Genomic DNA, 16,765 nt, shown 5'->3' with positions numbered 1-16,765 from the left:
ATCTGGTATGCCCGGAAATAGCATGATGTCTTTCTTGCAAATAGAGCCAGAAGTCAAGGAAATTCTTGTGTCCGTCACGACAGAGGTAATGGACTGCATGTCCACGTATCCAGGTGACAGAGTTGGTTCGATTCTTGGGGTAAAATGTCTCATCCGGAAACAATAACGTGCGTGCAGATATATGCTCAGGCCTAACTCGCAAGAGATAAGCCAGCATCTGCCGCACTAGGTGCCAAACCGGTTCCGCCTCTCCACAGCTGAGGCGGTGCTCGTCAGAATCTACTGTATTACAACCCACACAATTGGGAGATTCTGCCATGTGGATATTGTAGAGACGTTCTTGCGTCACCAGCTTCCCATTAACGACTACGTACCATTGGGAAACAACATCGGAATCAAGCATGGCATCGTGTACAGTCTTCCATACCACGCGCCACCGTACGTCAGGATATTTTAGTTCGACCACATTTAGGGGGCGGCGTTGCAGCATGTCATGATATAGGCGTCGAGTTATGGCCATTTGTGGTGTCGTGAGCGCGACACTGCAATAACTTTGTTCTAAATAGAAACGTCCTACATAAAAGAGGGGGGCTGGGATGTCCTGTAGTGGCACCGGCGCTCTTAGTGAAGCAGGTCGTAGCGCCGTCAGTAGCAGACTCGTGAGGCTCTTAGGACAACGGCGCAGCAGACATAAATGTGAGCTAACATAGAGGGCAATGGCCCTATCATGGACGTTAACTAGGCCGAGACCACCTTTTTCCTTGGGGAGGGTAAGAGATACGTATTTGATCTTCAGTAACATACCAGCGGTGACGAAGTATCCCAGCGCTGCCATAATGCTGCGAGCCAAGGGCTTCGGAATGGGTAGCGTTTGGGCGACATGCGGTATGCGGGACGCAAGGTAGACATTGGCATAATACGCCCGCTGAACGATGTTGAGGGATCGCAAGCGCTGATTTGCAATTCCGGTCCTAATTTGGTTAAGAAGGCGTCGATAATTGAGCGTCGTCGCGCGTCGCATGTCGTTCATGAAATCTAAGCCCAAGCAGCGTACAGTATCACTGAAGCGTAAGGGGGCAATGTGTTCCTGCGGTAGCCCAATCCCGATGCTCAAGGCGACGGACTTGTCAACGTTGATTTGGCTACCACAAGCTGTACCGTAGGTTGCAATCTAGTCCAAAGCCGCGGCCATGTCGTCAGCTCCACGTATGACGATCATCAAATCATCTGCATATGCGGTGCAACGATAGATGGAGCCGCCGAACTGTATCCCAGTGAGCCTGTCTCGGAGACCACACAACAAAGGTTCTAAGGCCAATGCAAATAACAATGTTGATAATGGACATCCCTGTCGTACTGATCGGCGGATCGGCATGGGTGCCGTCAGTCTTACATTAACAAGAACTCGAGAAGTTGCACCATGTAGTAGGCGTGTCAACACTGTGATAAAGGGGTCGGGGTATTCCATGCGCCGTAGAACGGCCGTGAGGGAAGTGTGGCCCACACGGTCAAAGGCCTGGCTAAAGTCGATAGACGCGAGGGCTGCCGGCAAACGTCTCACCCGTGCAAGGGAGATGAGATCTCTGTAACGACATAACGCAGTTCTGATGTTGTTGGGTCCCCGCAAGGACGTCTGATCGCCGGACAAGACGTGCAATAGTGTGCCGCGAATACGTTCTAATAGCAGCCTCGAAAAGATCTTGAAGTCGCTGTTCAATAACGTTAAGGGACGATAATCGCGGACATGATTCCGTCCCTTCGGCTTATGGATGGGGACAATCAGACCTTCCAAGAATGGTGCAGGCAATGTTATACCCGGGGACATCAATTCCTGGCAAATTTCAATCAAACACGGTAGCAACAGTTGTTTAAAGGCTCGATAGAACTCTAATGGTAATCCATCGATTCCTGGTGATTTATGGGGAGCACCTTTACCAATGGCGTCGAGCACTTCCTCTGCTGTCACTTCTCCCAGTAAAGTCGGGACCATGTCTGGCGGAACTGTACAGTGGACATGTGCTGAAACGGTGTCTACCGTCGCCATATCAGGGAGCACTGCTGAATAAAGTTGAGTGTAATGCCCATAGAAGGCTTCTGCTATAACTGCTTGTTCTACCACGTGTCGACCGTCGTCCGTTATTATGTCGGTTACCAGTGCCCTACGGCGCCTCCTGCGTTCTAGGAGCACGTGGTGCATAGATGGCCTTTCTGATTGTATCATGTCTGGAGCACGCGACCGTATAACAGCGCCCTGTAAATGAAGGCGTGCTAAGGAGACGAGCTGCGCTTTCGCGCGATTGACTATGATGTGCCTGTCAGGTGAGGGCTCCATAGCAAGACATTCCCGTAGGACGGTGTAATAAAAGTTTTCCGTGCTCCTCCTCCATGCCGCTGCTTCCCGGCCGTAAGCCCTGAAGGTGCGCCTAAGAGCAGGCTTCGCACATTCAATCCACCAACTGCGGGTCGATCGGTAACGACCACGACGCTGTAAGGACGCGTTCCACGACTCTTCGATAGCACCTTTACATGCCGGCTCGTCCAGATGGGCGACGTTCAGTTTCCAGGGGGGCCTACTGCGCCACACACGTGCAGGTTGGAGGGCAATGGTGCAAATATAGGCTGTGTGGTCGGTGAATGCAGTGGGCCAGAGCTCTGCTCCTCTCGTCGCCGTCGAAAGGGTGCTTGTGACGTAAATCCTGTCTAACCGACTTGATGAATGGCTTGTATAATGGGTGTAACCAGGAGCTGGGTCATGGATGTGGCGCCACGTGTCAATCAGGTGGAGGTCACGCACTAGCATTTCCAATTCCGCACACGGGACGTGATGTGGCTGCTGATCAGACGGAGATAATGTACAGTTAAAATCTCCTCCGATCACCATATCGTCTATGCGGCCCATAAATAGACGCGTAATATCTTCCGAAAAAAAGCGGGCCCCATCTCTCCGTCTCCCTGATCCTGAAGGGGCATATACATTGATGAGTCGTACACCGTTGACAGTTACTGCCATGGCTCTTGCACTCGGTAAGTACAGTACGTCCGTAGCCGCCAAACCGTCCCGTAGCAGAACAGCCACACCACAATCGGTAGAAGAGGCGTGGGAGATGTGGGCGGTATATCCGTAGAAGTCAGGGAAACTAGCGACACATACTTCCTGTAAGAGGGCCACGTCGATGTCCGCCGCATCAAGCATGCGTTGTAGCATTGTCAGTTTGTGTGGTGCCCTTATCGCGTTGATATTGATTGTGGCAAGGCGAAAGGTGTGCTGCCTAGCCTCTTCACCTAGGGTAGACGCCATGGCAATCAAAGCTAACCGCAAGAGATGCCGGACCCACCAAACCCGTTACAAATTATGAGACTTTCACGCTAGGAGTGGCATCACCAATGCCGCCCCATCCCCTGTCACCCGTGCCCTCTTCAGGAAGTTTCTCAACATCTTCCGACCACAGTGGGTGCAACACGTTGCTGTGTAGCTGATCGGCACCTAAATCTCTCTCACGTACGTCGACTTTGGTAGAGGTAGACGGAGCGCCATCCATCGACGCGACCTGCCGCGTTTGTGGTGCAAGAAGTAACTGGGCACTCGCAGTATGGGCAAGTGAACCGTCTACACCACTTAGATCCTCAGCAGGCGCAGCATCCATGCCGTCTGATGAGATGTCACCTTCTTGACCGGCCGTGTGTAGGAGGCAATCGTCAGAAGGGGTCCGCCGACGTCGCTTGCGTCGTCGAGGCGAACGTTGCTTTCGAACGTGGACATCCGTATCCAAATGTGGGAGGCAATCCAGCGTCGTATCACCTTTCGCTAGGAAAGCTGCGGTCGGGACAATGTTCGCGTCCACGTCCCTCGCGTTCTGAATGTTGTGTTGCGTCTGGAGTCCGTGGGACTGTTGCTGCTGTTGTTGCTGTGGAGGGGGCGACGTATGGGTTGGCACCGAGGGTCCTTCCTCTTCCTCCCTTGGTACTTCTGACGTCGATGGATGTGTCTGATCGCCCGTTTCGTCCTCAACTACGGTGCGCATCGTCGTCTGAGCGTACGTGAGGGGCAGGATTGTCGTCCCCGTCGGGGAAACGGAGTCTCCCACTGGTATCTGCGTAATTCTACGTTGTAAGCAGCTCGATCGAATATGGCCTTGCTGCCCACATCCGGAACAGGTACGTGGTTGACCGTCGTACATGATGATTGCACGACAGCCACCGATGTTCAAATAGGACGGCACATGTTTCTTGAGCTCAAGTTTAATTTGGCGGACACCGTTGTAGACCTTATACGTCGAGAAAGTTTGCCACTTTTCTGCAACGTGGCTGATAACATTGCCATATGGTCGGAAGGCGTCCTTGACAACTTCCTCTGGGACCTCGAAGGGGAGCTCAAAAACCCTCACAGTCCTTAGGCCCATGCCTGCATGATCCACCGTCACTGCACCGATATGCCCGTCAGAATGTTTGAATCTGAGAGAGTTCGAGTATTTAGAAACCACTGTCGCGCAGACTTCTGCACTGGTCATTTTAACATAAACCACGCTCGCCGTTATAGAAAAATGTATTCCGACGACAGTCGCCGGATCTAAACGTAGATCGTCGCGTATGAACTGTTCTATTTCATAGGCTCGAGGACGCGCGTGATCTGGTTGGAAAGTAATTTTGATCGTATCGTGGCGCCATGTGTGTGCCATAGTCGCACTGAACTTGGAACAAATACAACTCGCGCCGCGAGAAGGTAAACACAAGCAAGCGCTCACGGTCGCGCACGGCGGGGCGCAGCGGACGTCCTCGCCGCACCGCAGCCGAAAGCAGATTGTCTCGGTATTCACCTAGTGGGATGTGGAAAACCGCCTAAAAACCACATCCAGGCTGGCCGGCACACCGACCGACGACGGTAATCCGGCGGGCGGATTCGATCCGGGGCCGTTGCGCCTACCCGAGTCCACGAAGCAGCGCATTAGTGCTCTCGGCTAACCTGGCAGGTTGGTTCAGGGTGCTTCTGGCTGTCTAAACATAAAAAAATATAGCATATATTAAGTGAATTACAGTCTTTTGAAACATTAGGAGTCGTTCCTGAAAATTTACATTTTCTGTCTCATTTTTCCCTAAATCTCAGAAACCACTTCGAGTAGAGTATTCAAATTTTGGGGGAATAATAATACACATATCCTGAGTCTACCGAACTAAAAGAAGAACATAATGTTATGTATAATTAAAATTATTTAGGATAACGTACAAAAAAGTACACAAAATTTTAACCGTTTGATTAAAAATTGTATTTCCGAAAGCAGTGGCTGAAATGCAGTTATTATAGTTCAGTAGACTCAGAACATACAGTTTAATGTCCTGCAAAAGTTTCATGTCAGTGGCTACAGTGGTCGCTGAAAGACAGGGAAGCCAAGAAACTAAATTTAACACTGTCGGGATAGGGTGTTCCCGCTCCCCTTAAACTGGCGTGAAAAAAAAAAAAAAAAAAAAACGATATAACCGAAAAATTGGTCGTGTAACGTCCCCTTAGAAAAATTAATGAATTACTGTGCTGATAAACCTCTTACGTTATTTAATTTTCAAACAGCTGAGCAGAACTGAACGTACTCAGACATTTCGGAGTGGCCGAGCGGTTCTAGGCGCTACAGTCTGGAACCGCGCGACCGCTATGGTCGCATGTTCGAATCCTGCCTCGGGCATGGATGTGTGTGATGTCCTTAGGTTAGTTAGATTCAAGTAGTTCTAAGTTTTAGGGGACTGATGACCTTAGAAGTTAAGTCCCATAGTGCTCAGAGCCATTTTGCTCAGACATTTCTCTCTTCACTTATTCCGATCAACACTAAACTGACAAACAATATTTTTTAGCGCAACGCAATCTGACTTTCAATAATCCCCACAAAAGAATGGCCCTGACTAACAATAACCTATACCTTTCATGAATTACTTACCTCACAAAAATCTTCGTTCTCGAACTACTGCAATACAGCGAGCGCCAATGCTGCCAGCTAAATAAAAGATTCTAACTACGGAAGGCACTAACTACTGATAGGTACAGTTAGCAAATGAAAGATTTTGATAGAGAACGAACAAAGTATTTACCTTAATAGTGTTCAAATGTCATTATATATATATATATATATATATATATATATATATATATATATATCAGTTCATGACATCCAGTCTTACAAATTCACTGTCTCTGATGGACACACGTCCAGATCATCCGCTCTCAAAATTCCACCATCTCTCTCCCCACATCCCACCACTGCTGGCGGCTCACCTCCTACAGCGCAACGCTACGTGCTGTTCACATCCGACTGCCCAACACTACAATAGCAAACAACAATGCAAACCAGCCACAGACTGCACACAGCACAGCCAGTGATTTTCATACAGAGCGCTACGTGGCGTTACCAACATAAAAACCTAAACAGTCTACTTACAGTTGTTTCGGCGATAACTCGCCATCCCTAGTCTGGGGCCTTCCTTTGTGAGTAAAGTATCGGTACCTTTTGTTCAGTAGCGTGTCCCTGACTAGAGCGCATGACTTTTCAGGAGGAGGCGGTGCTGGGCGAGGAGACGATCAACACGGCGGTGTACGCGCAGCTGGACCCGGGCCGCGTGCACCTGGCGTGCGAGGCGGGCACGCGCTGCGTGCTGGTGGGCCGGCCTGCGCGGCCGCGCGCCGCCAGGAAGAGCCTGCGTCTCGCACTTTTCGGCCCGCCCGTGCCGCCGCTCGTCGCGCTGCCCAACTGCAGCCTGCGCGTCTACGTGCTCGAGGACACGCGCGAGGCGCTACAGGTACACTGCAGTACAGCCACCGTCTAACATACACGGTCATGACACTCACTGCTGTGGAGATTGTTACCATCTGACAGCGCCGAGAAATTATTTTTCTTCTTGCTTATTATGTTTTAGTGTTTGAAACAATAGTAAATTATCGAGAGACTGAATTGTCATACAGTGAAGGCTTTCACGACTGGATGTTTCAGCTGCCGAGAATTCTTCCAGGTTGTATGGCCGTGGTCCATGCAACTCTTCAATCTCTGACGCTTCATCCAAAGCTACTTTGGACATCTTCACGTAGTGAAATTTTCTGAAACTGAACTTTTATGTACTATGACGAACTATTATTCACGGCTATATAGAGAAGCCATCGAAATATATAAACATGGGGATAATTTTAACAGAGAAGAAGAAGAAGAAGAAGAAGCTACGAAACTCAGCGATATATGGACAGTGGCGCAACAGAATAGATAAGAAGTTTTTATCTTTGACGTACATTGATCGATAGTTATATTTTATCATTGACAAGGTTTATCTCTGCTATCACGTGAAACCCAGACCACTCCCATTTTTCCACGGTATTTAGGCCCGACTTGTCAGTCATAGACAGGTCAACATAGAAGCTTTACCACCACCAACTCCTCTCCGAGACTAAAACTATCAAACAAGATGTCCACCACCACCTACAATCCACAGCAGTGGTAGGAAATGCCCTTCCGCGTAAATCCTACGTTCCAGATAGACTTGGGCTACTCCACACCCAGTCCAGAAGATATGAGGCCGCGCGACTTGTTAGTCGGCAAGACTCAGCACAACCAGGAGCACCTCGAAGATGCACAACATAGCTTTGGGCGAACCGTCAGGGATTGAAGAGATCCATGGACCACGGTCATACAACCCGGAAGAATTCTTGGCAGACTGAACTGTGGTGAAATAAATGTAAAAACTGCCGAATCTCACTGCCTCAATGCTATAAACTACAACATATTCTTGAAGAAATACTTTCAATTATGTGGATGCAGCTTATACCACTGAAATCAAGAGAACATAAAAACTCACATTTCACGCATAAGGAACATATATTTTTGTAGTTGTCTGTTCATCTTATGACAGGCAATTTCGTTGTCACCTAACAATTTTCTGTGGAGTCTGATGATTTCCACATTATTACACTCCACTCGACTTTCCAGTGGATGAACATTTCTGTAAGTGTAACTACTTTTGCTTCAAAAGCGAAAGCGTTGAAAATTCATCAGATGTAGCAAAAGTGGTGGAATCGGTTGCTTCTTTGTTGGGTAACAGTTATATTACCTTTGACGTTTTATCATCACACCTGTGTGATTTTCCCTTCAGGTACAGTTGTGGTGACAGGTTGAGAAGTATCTCAGGGCAGATTATTTACGATTCTCTTGTGACATACAGATATTTACTAAAGAATGTCACTTTCTTTGAAGACCAAAAAAATAGATGGTAAACAGCAGAAGACCTGACATTTTGCAGAAATACTTTGTATATCCACTCAACAATGTGAAGTTTTGTTCACTACATTTCCAGCAAGTCAGTGAAGTTGACATGGAGGGGGGAGAAAGGAAAGGGAAGGAACTAATGACGTCAGCTGCATTGGGACTTTATATGGGATCAGTGGCGACGAGTGAAAATGTGTGCCGGACGAGGACTCAAACCTGGAATCTCCTGCTTATTAGACAGTTGTGTTAACCACAGCACTCCCCGGTCAAAGTGTTAACTGGAAATGCTCGCACTGCCGCCTAGTGCAATCTCTTATCCACAGCTCCCGTCATTGTCCTCCGTACTCACTAATTTTAGATTACTGCTGGAGGTCAAATGTAAATGTGCATCTGCGCTGATGGTTCTTCAGTTCAAGTCTTGGTCTGGCACACATTATTACTCATCACCGTTGATTCCATGTAAAGCCCCGATGCAGCTGATATTAGTTCCCTCCCTTTCCTTTCCTTTCTCTTCCCCCTCACAGCTATATATTCCACATGATATCTGTCCTATCGGATATGTACGAAAGAACAAGTACCACACATTTATATGACTGATAAGCCTTGATGGACTATGAAACTACAACCGTCAGTGTGGATGCACATCTATGTTCAACCCCCAGAGGGAATCCAAAAGTAACGAGCACGGAGGATGTGGATGGGGGGCTAGGGATAAATGGTGATGCTAGGTGGGTGTGTGAGTCGGCCGAGGAGGGTGCCGAGATATCTGCTCATTTGCAGTTAACACTGTGTGCAAGTGACACAGCAGTTAACACAACTGCCTAGTAAGTAGGAGGTCCTTGGTTCGAGTCCTGGTCCACCACACATTTTCACTCAGAGACACTGATTTTGCATAAAGTCCCAGTGCAGCTGATATCATTAGTTCCTGCCCTTTCCTATTCTTTCTCTCCCTCCACCTTCAATTTACATTACATGCATCATAACTCTGAATTCCACATGATGTCTGTTCCTTCGGACATATCTGAAGGACGTATCTGGAAGATCAGACACCTTTCATTCATATAGGTGTGCAACAACCCTCAGCAGATATTTTTATTAATCACATGAAATCTTAACTGACAAATTAAATACCAAAAACATGCAATTTAACTGTGGTTAAGCTGGATGTCAGTTCCACAGGACTGTGAAAAAGCCTGCTTTAGAATTACATAGAACCATACAGAGAAGATGCTCAAGTATATAAAAACTGTGTAATGCAACTGTAAATGAAATTACAGAAAAGACATAGTGCAGTCAGTTCTTCAGTACTATCCCTTTGTTTGGTGTTATAAAGTAAGTATGGCAGTAGACATTGGAAAAATTCAGAGGCACAGTACTAGGGTTATGCCAGACTAGTATAATCCATATCTAACATATATTAAAAAGAATCTTAGGTGAAAAGGTGACATTGATCTCAGTGGTTAAATTTAAAGAATCAGTATTTGAGGAAGTTTGCATCAAAATACTGCTGTGCCCATCATATAACTTGCTTAGGCATTGTACAAACAAGGTAAGAGAGATTAGGATGCATACCAATTAGTATACACACTTCTTGCTTACCTGAGTACAAGTTGATTTTTGTGCTCTTGCAGGCTTTTATCCGACTATCCAGTTGCAAAAAGCAATGTAGCAGCATTCCAGCCATTTTGATCATAGGAACAACATTCCTTGACATATTCCACATTCCTCAGAGCTGTTTCCTCATTTTTCCTTGTCTACTTTTAGCATTTTCTGTCACTATGGCAGCCAATTTATTTTCAATTGATAGATATGCAAATGGACAGATTGGATTTCAAGAGTGTAAGTTAGATGTCACAAGAACTGAAATATGAGATAAGTGTTTACACAAGTACTGATATTCTAAAATTTCTTCCAGGATCCCAAGTACTCAAGGACATGAAATAAGTAAAAAGTGGTTCTACTAAGAAATTTCACAATAAAGTGGAAGGAGTTGACTATTAATAAATCCCTTAAGCTCCTATTAAATCGTACTTTATTAGTAACTAACATTAATGCAGTTCTAGAAAGTTATTAAAATGTTTTGTGTTCCTTGCTAACCAGCACCTTTATGGGCCAAATTAAATGACCTCAGTTCTTTATGCAGGTTGTTCTACTGCCCATAACTGAGTCTGTGACCTAATCTATTGGTCTGAAAGAGAGAGAGAAATCAGTTATGTCATTAAGGGACAAATATAATAATAAGCAGTAATTAGCATACTCAATTCTCGAATTCACACCACAACACTCTGAAAATTTTAGTATAGCTTAATGAATTGCTTTTAAATGTGACAATATATGACAGCAACAAATGAAAGAAAGCAGGTATGCCAGCTTCTTTATTTTTAAGTCATTTAAGTATGAAAACATTAATGTCTCAGCTAAAAATTTCATTTGGTGTTTCAGCAATTCTGCATAGTTTGGGACTTAGGGAAGGAATTACTGGCAAATTAAAGCTCGCTAAAATACGTTCAGATAATGCACTTGCAAACATACTCTTTATGAAAGAACTTTGGTTTGAGTTCCTATTAACATACAGTTTCAATTTGTCAGTCATGTTCACTGGCATTGTGTTTACCTATACGAGAAACAATTTTGTATTTGACCAATGTCATAACCTTTGTAAGGAACTGTGAATCATTACCTCACTTTATATTCCTTTACTAGATTTCTTAAACACTGGAGTCACCTACTAAATACAAATAGTCCTTCACTAAAAATATATTGAATGAACAATTCCTTCTAGGCCATTTCTCTGTGCATTTGGGGATAAATAAATAAAATAGCACCATATGAACAAACTATCACAAATGAAGATCATGTTATTGAGATAACATTTACATAATGACCACAGCTTCTCTTAAAAAAATAGTGAAGAACAAATGGCAACCATCAATTACCGAATACAGTACACTCCTGATTATTTGGGGTAATGTGGGGGAGAAGATGCATGAATAATGGAAAAGCATGAGTAACTGAGATGTTTCGTACAATGTATTCTTTGTTCAAAAGTTTATCCAAGTTGTATGCATAGGTACTGTAGGCTTGTTTATTTCTTAAAATAGTTTGTGATGTTGGTCTGCTTCTGAGAGGAGCTGACTTTTTTTTGCACTGCATTTAAATTTTTCTTGCAGCAATAATATCATTGTACTGAAACACCCTCTGGCCCATATAACCCAGGAAACTATCAACACACCACAATGTGATACAACAACTGACAAGGTCACTCTCTTCATCCCAAATTTCACATTCACTATCCTCTTCTTAGTTTTGTTATGAAGCAGCAGTCAACATTTCAGTGTCACTCATGTAATGGAAGCTGTGTGTATCATTGTACTGAAACACCCTCTGGCCCATATAACCCAGGAAACTATCAACACATCACAATGTGGTACAACAACTGACAAGGTCACTCTCTTCATCCCCAATTTCACATTCATTATCCTCTTCTTTGTTTTGTTATGAAGCAGCAGTCAGCATTTCAGTGTCACTCATGTAATGGAAGCTGTGCCACAGTGGCTATCTTCAGCCACTCATTCAAGTTTTCTTCAACAACATCTTCAAAACCATTTAAACCCATTACCAGATTCATTATTTGTGCAGTTGTTATTTCTTCATCACTGAAACCTTGAAAGTCACTTTCTTCCAGATCTGAAAGAATTTTCCTTCCTGATTGAACTAGTGTATCTTGCCAGACTTCCTGCCAGGCATCAGAAATCCCATGTATGGCATCTACAATATGTCCATTTCTTTCAGAATACCATGAAATCATCCTCGCCAATCAGCATTCTCAGTAGACCAGTCCAGTAGAGCCATTTTACCAGTGCTATTATGCTTTGGTCCATTGGCAGTCACATTAGGAGGTAAAAACTTATTTACGATGAAACCATCATCAGATGCAAGATTCATCTCATTGGGGTGTGAAGGGGCATTATGAAGCAATATAATAGCCTTCTGTGGCAATCCTTTCTCCTCCAGAACTCACTGAACTTCTGGTACAAAATGTGTGTGGTACCAGCATTTGAAAATTTTTACTACCCATCCATGCTCCTTTTTGGTCATAACAATGCACAGGGAGAGCCTTAGTTGCAATATCCTTGAGTGCTTGAGGATTTTTTGATTTTCCAGCCACTATTAGTTCCATTTTGTGGGTCCCAGAAGCATTAGCATTGCTCAAAATTGAACTGGTTTTTTTCAGATGACTTACATTCAGGAGTACAAACTTAGCTCTTAAAAGCAACATTTCTGTTTGGTAGACTCTTCCAGTACAGTCTACTTTTGTCTGTATTATAAATTTGGTTTGATGTGAAATTCTCTTCTTCCACAAATTTCTGGAACTCTTCCCAGAAGGGACCAGTTGCCACAGCATTTGAACTAGCTTCTCTCCCTGCACAGAAAGTTTGCAAATGCCATCACTTGTTTGAGTCTGGTTAGCCAACCAGATGATGCATTAAATTCTCCCTTTAACTCTAGAGCTTCATAAAAAGATATAGCTTTCTTGGCATACATTGTACCTAAAACAATAACATCTTCTGCTCGTTTGTGGCTAAACCACTGCATAAGAACTGCATCTAATTCATCAGAAGTAGATAGATCTTTTTATGCTTTTTCCTGACAAAATTCTGTATTTTCTGCTTATTCTTTTTAATTTCACAAGGAGTTTGAATTCCAGTACCATAATCAGCACTTAGTATTTTAGCAGTTTCCCCCTTCTCAGATCTTTTGATTAATTCTAGCTTTTGTTTTAATGTCAACACATGTCTCATTTCCCTATCATCTCTGTATCAAATTTCTTCTAACTTGCTTTGTTGACACTCACATGCCAATAACAACAGAAAACTGAGTTCGTTTTCAGTTATACTGAACAGAGTGGCTGATAACAATGAAATGGTACTTTATTGTCATGGGGTGAGTTGCTTATTGCCATTTGCTAGAGAAAAATAATCAGCAAACTGGATACCCAGATTAATAATTGTGAGTACACTGTATTTGATATAATTAATCCTATGGAAGATATTATGTCATACAATGCATATTCCTTTAAATGTAATTAGCATGTCACAGTATATCTGAAGGCTTACAATACACAATTTCACTTTAGAGCGTGGAACGTGAAGAGGCAACATTAGGTGCACAGTTGCTGGACCTTCCTAGGACCTTGCACTTTGAGGATGGTGGTGGACCCCTCATACTGAGCCTTGAAGATGTTGGACCTGGCTGGCACAGCAAACCACAAGCTGGACATCAGGTGAGATATAGTACCCTAGCTTTCTATTTTATGTACACTATGCATATATTTTGTGAGGATCTGAAGAGCTTTCTGATAGTACATTATAAAGCATGTCGACAGTTCAGATTTCTGTCTGGCTGCCCAAATTCATATTTTCCATGTTTTAATTAAACTACCCCTGGAATATGCTGAGATAGTGCCCTTTAAAAGGACATTGCTAATTTCCTTCCTTGTTCTTCCTTAATTTGAGCTTATGTTTCATCTCTAATGACCTTATCATTGACAGGACTTTAAATCACTTCCTTCATAAAGCATTAATATGGACATTAGGAGAAAAAATTTGTAAAATAATTTTAATCCTGCATTGTAAAAACTTCTTTGTCCATTTTAAAGCTGTTTGCAGTGTCACATTCTTCTTTGATAGTTTTAGAACATAGGTAATTTAAAATTATACTATTATTTTCCAAAATTTGAGTTAGTGCTCAATAGCTTCTTTTTATGCTTCACACTTTCTCTAAACAGTGAGAGGTTGCCTGTTGTCTCTTGCTGTAAAGAGTGATTTATTCATCTGGTGCACTTTTGTCAGGTGTTCTGCAAAGAGAACAGTCATAGGTAGATTTAAGATTTTTAGAAAAATCTTTATATATGATGTGTTATTCATCTCTCTGTTTCAGGAGATACCATTCCAGCATGTGTGGAACCCAAGTCATGGCCACTTGCACTGCTCATTCTCACTGGAACGCTCAACAGTGCCACAACAGCCATTGTCACTCTCAGTAGCAGCATGCCAGCAGGGTAACAACAGCAAAGTTGTCCTAAGGGTGCAGCCTGACCTTGGTGCAGTGCCCCTAACCCCTGGCCTCACCACTCTGACCGTTACTACAAGCAGTGGTTGCAGCTCTCTGAGGTCATCCCCAGCTAGTGCTTCACATTCACCCTTCAGGTACACATGTTAATTGTATCCATTATTTCCTTTTACAATGCACTGAAATTGCACTGTGAGTACTAGCAATATTATGTGGTAATTACAGTTGCAAATTGTCTGCCAGTTTTGATGGTTTCTTACCCACCAGATTTCATTAGATGCCACTGAAAAAACTCAATGATATGTTAATCAAGGTATTCATAATACCTCACTATTTTGAGTACTTTAGAATAAAACAAAACTAAAAGTAACCCATTAGCTTAATAATTGTGCCACAAAGTCCTAAACTGTAATGACAAAAATGTTTGTTGTGTGTAACTGAGCAGTGGCACCAAAAGTAAAGACAGATACTATGTGGAATATTTTGAAAGACGTCAAATTGAAACTGTTTTTCATGCCATAGTCTTCATCACACAAAAAGTTGTTATGTTATTGCTTGGCACCAGCTGAGCAAAGAAAAATGAGTGTAAGAAGAACAGTGAGAGAAGTGTTCAATGACTTTTAGAGTAAAATTTTGTCAACCAATCTGAGTAAAAAGCCTAAAAATATAAAATGAGTTTGTTTTTTCATACCATATGTCAATGCGGTATTCAAATTGTTCCCACATTTCAGTGTGCATGTCTTGAGTTATAGCTTCCACAGTTGCTGTTATGTGATGTCTCAGTTCATTCACTGTTGTTAGTAACAGACACACATAGATTCTTTTATAAATCTCCACAAGAAATAATCACATACAGTCAGATCTGATGACCTTGGAGGCCAGTAATGTAAGGCTGAATATTTTGGTCCAATGCAACCAATCCATTGTCCAGTAATCCTTTTATTTAAAATTTCTCACACTTCCAGATGCCATTGTGGCAGTGCCCTATCCTGCTGGTAAATGAAGGACAGCGAATGGATTTCTGCGAACTCCTTGTGAAACTATGGTGGATGCGTTCAACGTCTGTGTCAGATACTAAGGGACGGCCTTGCAATTTGTCTTTGCTCAAACAATCTGTTTCTCTGAATTGTTCATGCCATCATCTAATGCTCTGTGCTGTAAGAGGATCCACTGATACCTAGTACAAAAGTCACACTCAGTAGTTATTACTGACACACACTGTGCAAAATGTAGAACAAAAAGATCTTTTTATTGTCCGGACACCATTTTTACTGATGCTATCTAGCAGGAACCATGTAAAACTCAAGAGTTTGTTCTTTCCAACAGTCTGTTGTTCATGCATATACCTCAATAATGTAATAGTTATGATTTCCTAAATTGGATGATTCTTTCTGATACATCCTTTATACCTAGTTACGGGAAAAAAGTGCAGACCATTCCCATTTTTAAGAAGAGCCATAGGGCATATGTTCATAATTATAGGCCTATATCATTGACATCAGTCTATTGTAGAATTATGGAACATCTTTTATGCTCAATAATTATGATACTTTTTGGACAACAAAAACCTCCTCTATCGAGTGTCTATCCTAAGAGTCATCACGTGCATTTTAGCTGGTGTTTCAGCAGACATTCACAATTTCATTTCTGGATTGTGCAGCTGGAGTCAGCCCAAACAATTACTGCTCATCATATCTTTCACCGTGATGCTCAGTATCAACAGAAAGTGTTGGTTGGAAAATTATTTTTAAAACATAATTTTACATGCCCATTTGATAGAGTACTACCAAATTAGTCTAATACAACATTCATTTTATCACTTTGTACTAATAGGGGTAATAAAACATGAAGGATAAACAGCAATGCAGCAGTAACTCAGCAGCGCTCCTTGGTTGGCTGTAGCAGGGCACTGCTGTCACTGCTGGACTACTGGTTATTCTTGGAGTTTTATGGTCCCTATTAACACATATTAATAAAACAAATATTCCACTAGACTAATCTGGGACCACTCTATTCAAAGGGCACATAAAATTCCACGTTAAAACATTTTATTTGTAATGAGAATAGACTAACATTTTCCGTCAACACTGGTTGTCACGTGAAAAACGAGATGAGCACTATTTGTTTGCACTGACTCTAGCTATACAATGCAAAAATTAAATTGCAAATATCTGCTGGAACTCCACAGAAAATGTCTGATGACTTTTTGGAGAGACATCCTGTAAAAAAATCAAAGGTCCCAAGTTTGAGCCTCAGTCTGCAACACAGTTTTAATCTGCCAGGAAGTTTCATGTCAGTGCACATTTGGCTGCAGATATTTCATTCTGGAAACATCCTCCAGGCTGTGGTTAAGCCATGTCTCTGCAATATCCTTTCCTCCAGCTAGTCTTACAGGTTTCGCAGGAGAGCTTCTGCAAAGTTTGAAAGGTAGGAGATGAGGTACTGGCAGGAGTAAAGCTGTGCGG

The 16,765-nt window shown here is 43.2% G+C and overlaps 1 protein-coding gene across 1 annotated transcript in view; it reads left to right on the top strand.

The window, feature by feature from the left end:
- The window catches only part of LOC126203183 (netrin receptor UNC5C), a 339,422-nt gene that overhangs the window by 304,090 nt on the left and 18,567 nt on the right, over nucleotides 1-16,765 (top strand). Inside the window, exons 11-13 of the mRNA XM_049937425.1 lie at nucleotides 6,532-6,777; nucleotides 13,366-13,512; nucleotides 14,169-14,437. Coding sequence (XP_049793382.1) covers nucleotides 6,532-6,777; nucleotides 13,366-13,512; nucleotides 14,169-14,437 — 662 coding nt within the window. The remainder of the gene's footprint in view (nucleotides 1-6,531; nucleotides 6,778-13,365; nucleotides 13,513-14,168; nucleotides 14,438-16,765) is intronic.

This window comes from Schistocerca nitens, chromosome 9 (genome assembly GCF_023898315.1).
Source record: "Schistocerca nitens isolate TAMUIC-IGC-003100 chromosome 9, iqSchNite1.1, whole genome shotgun sequence".
Lineage (NCBI taxonomy): Eukaryota > Metazoa > Arthropoda > Insecta > Orthoptera > Acrididae > Schistocerca > Schistocerca nitens.
This window is presented reverse-complemented; position numbering and strand designations above follow the sequence as displayed.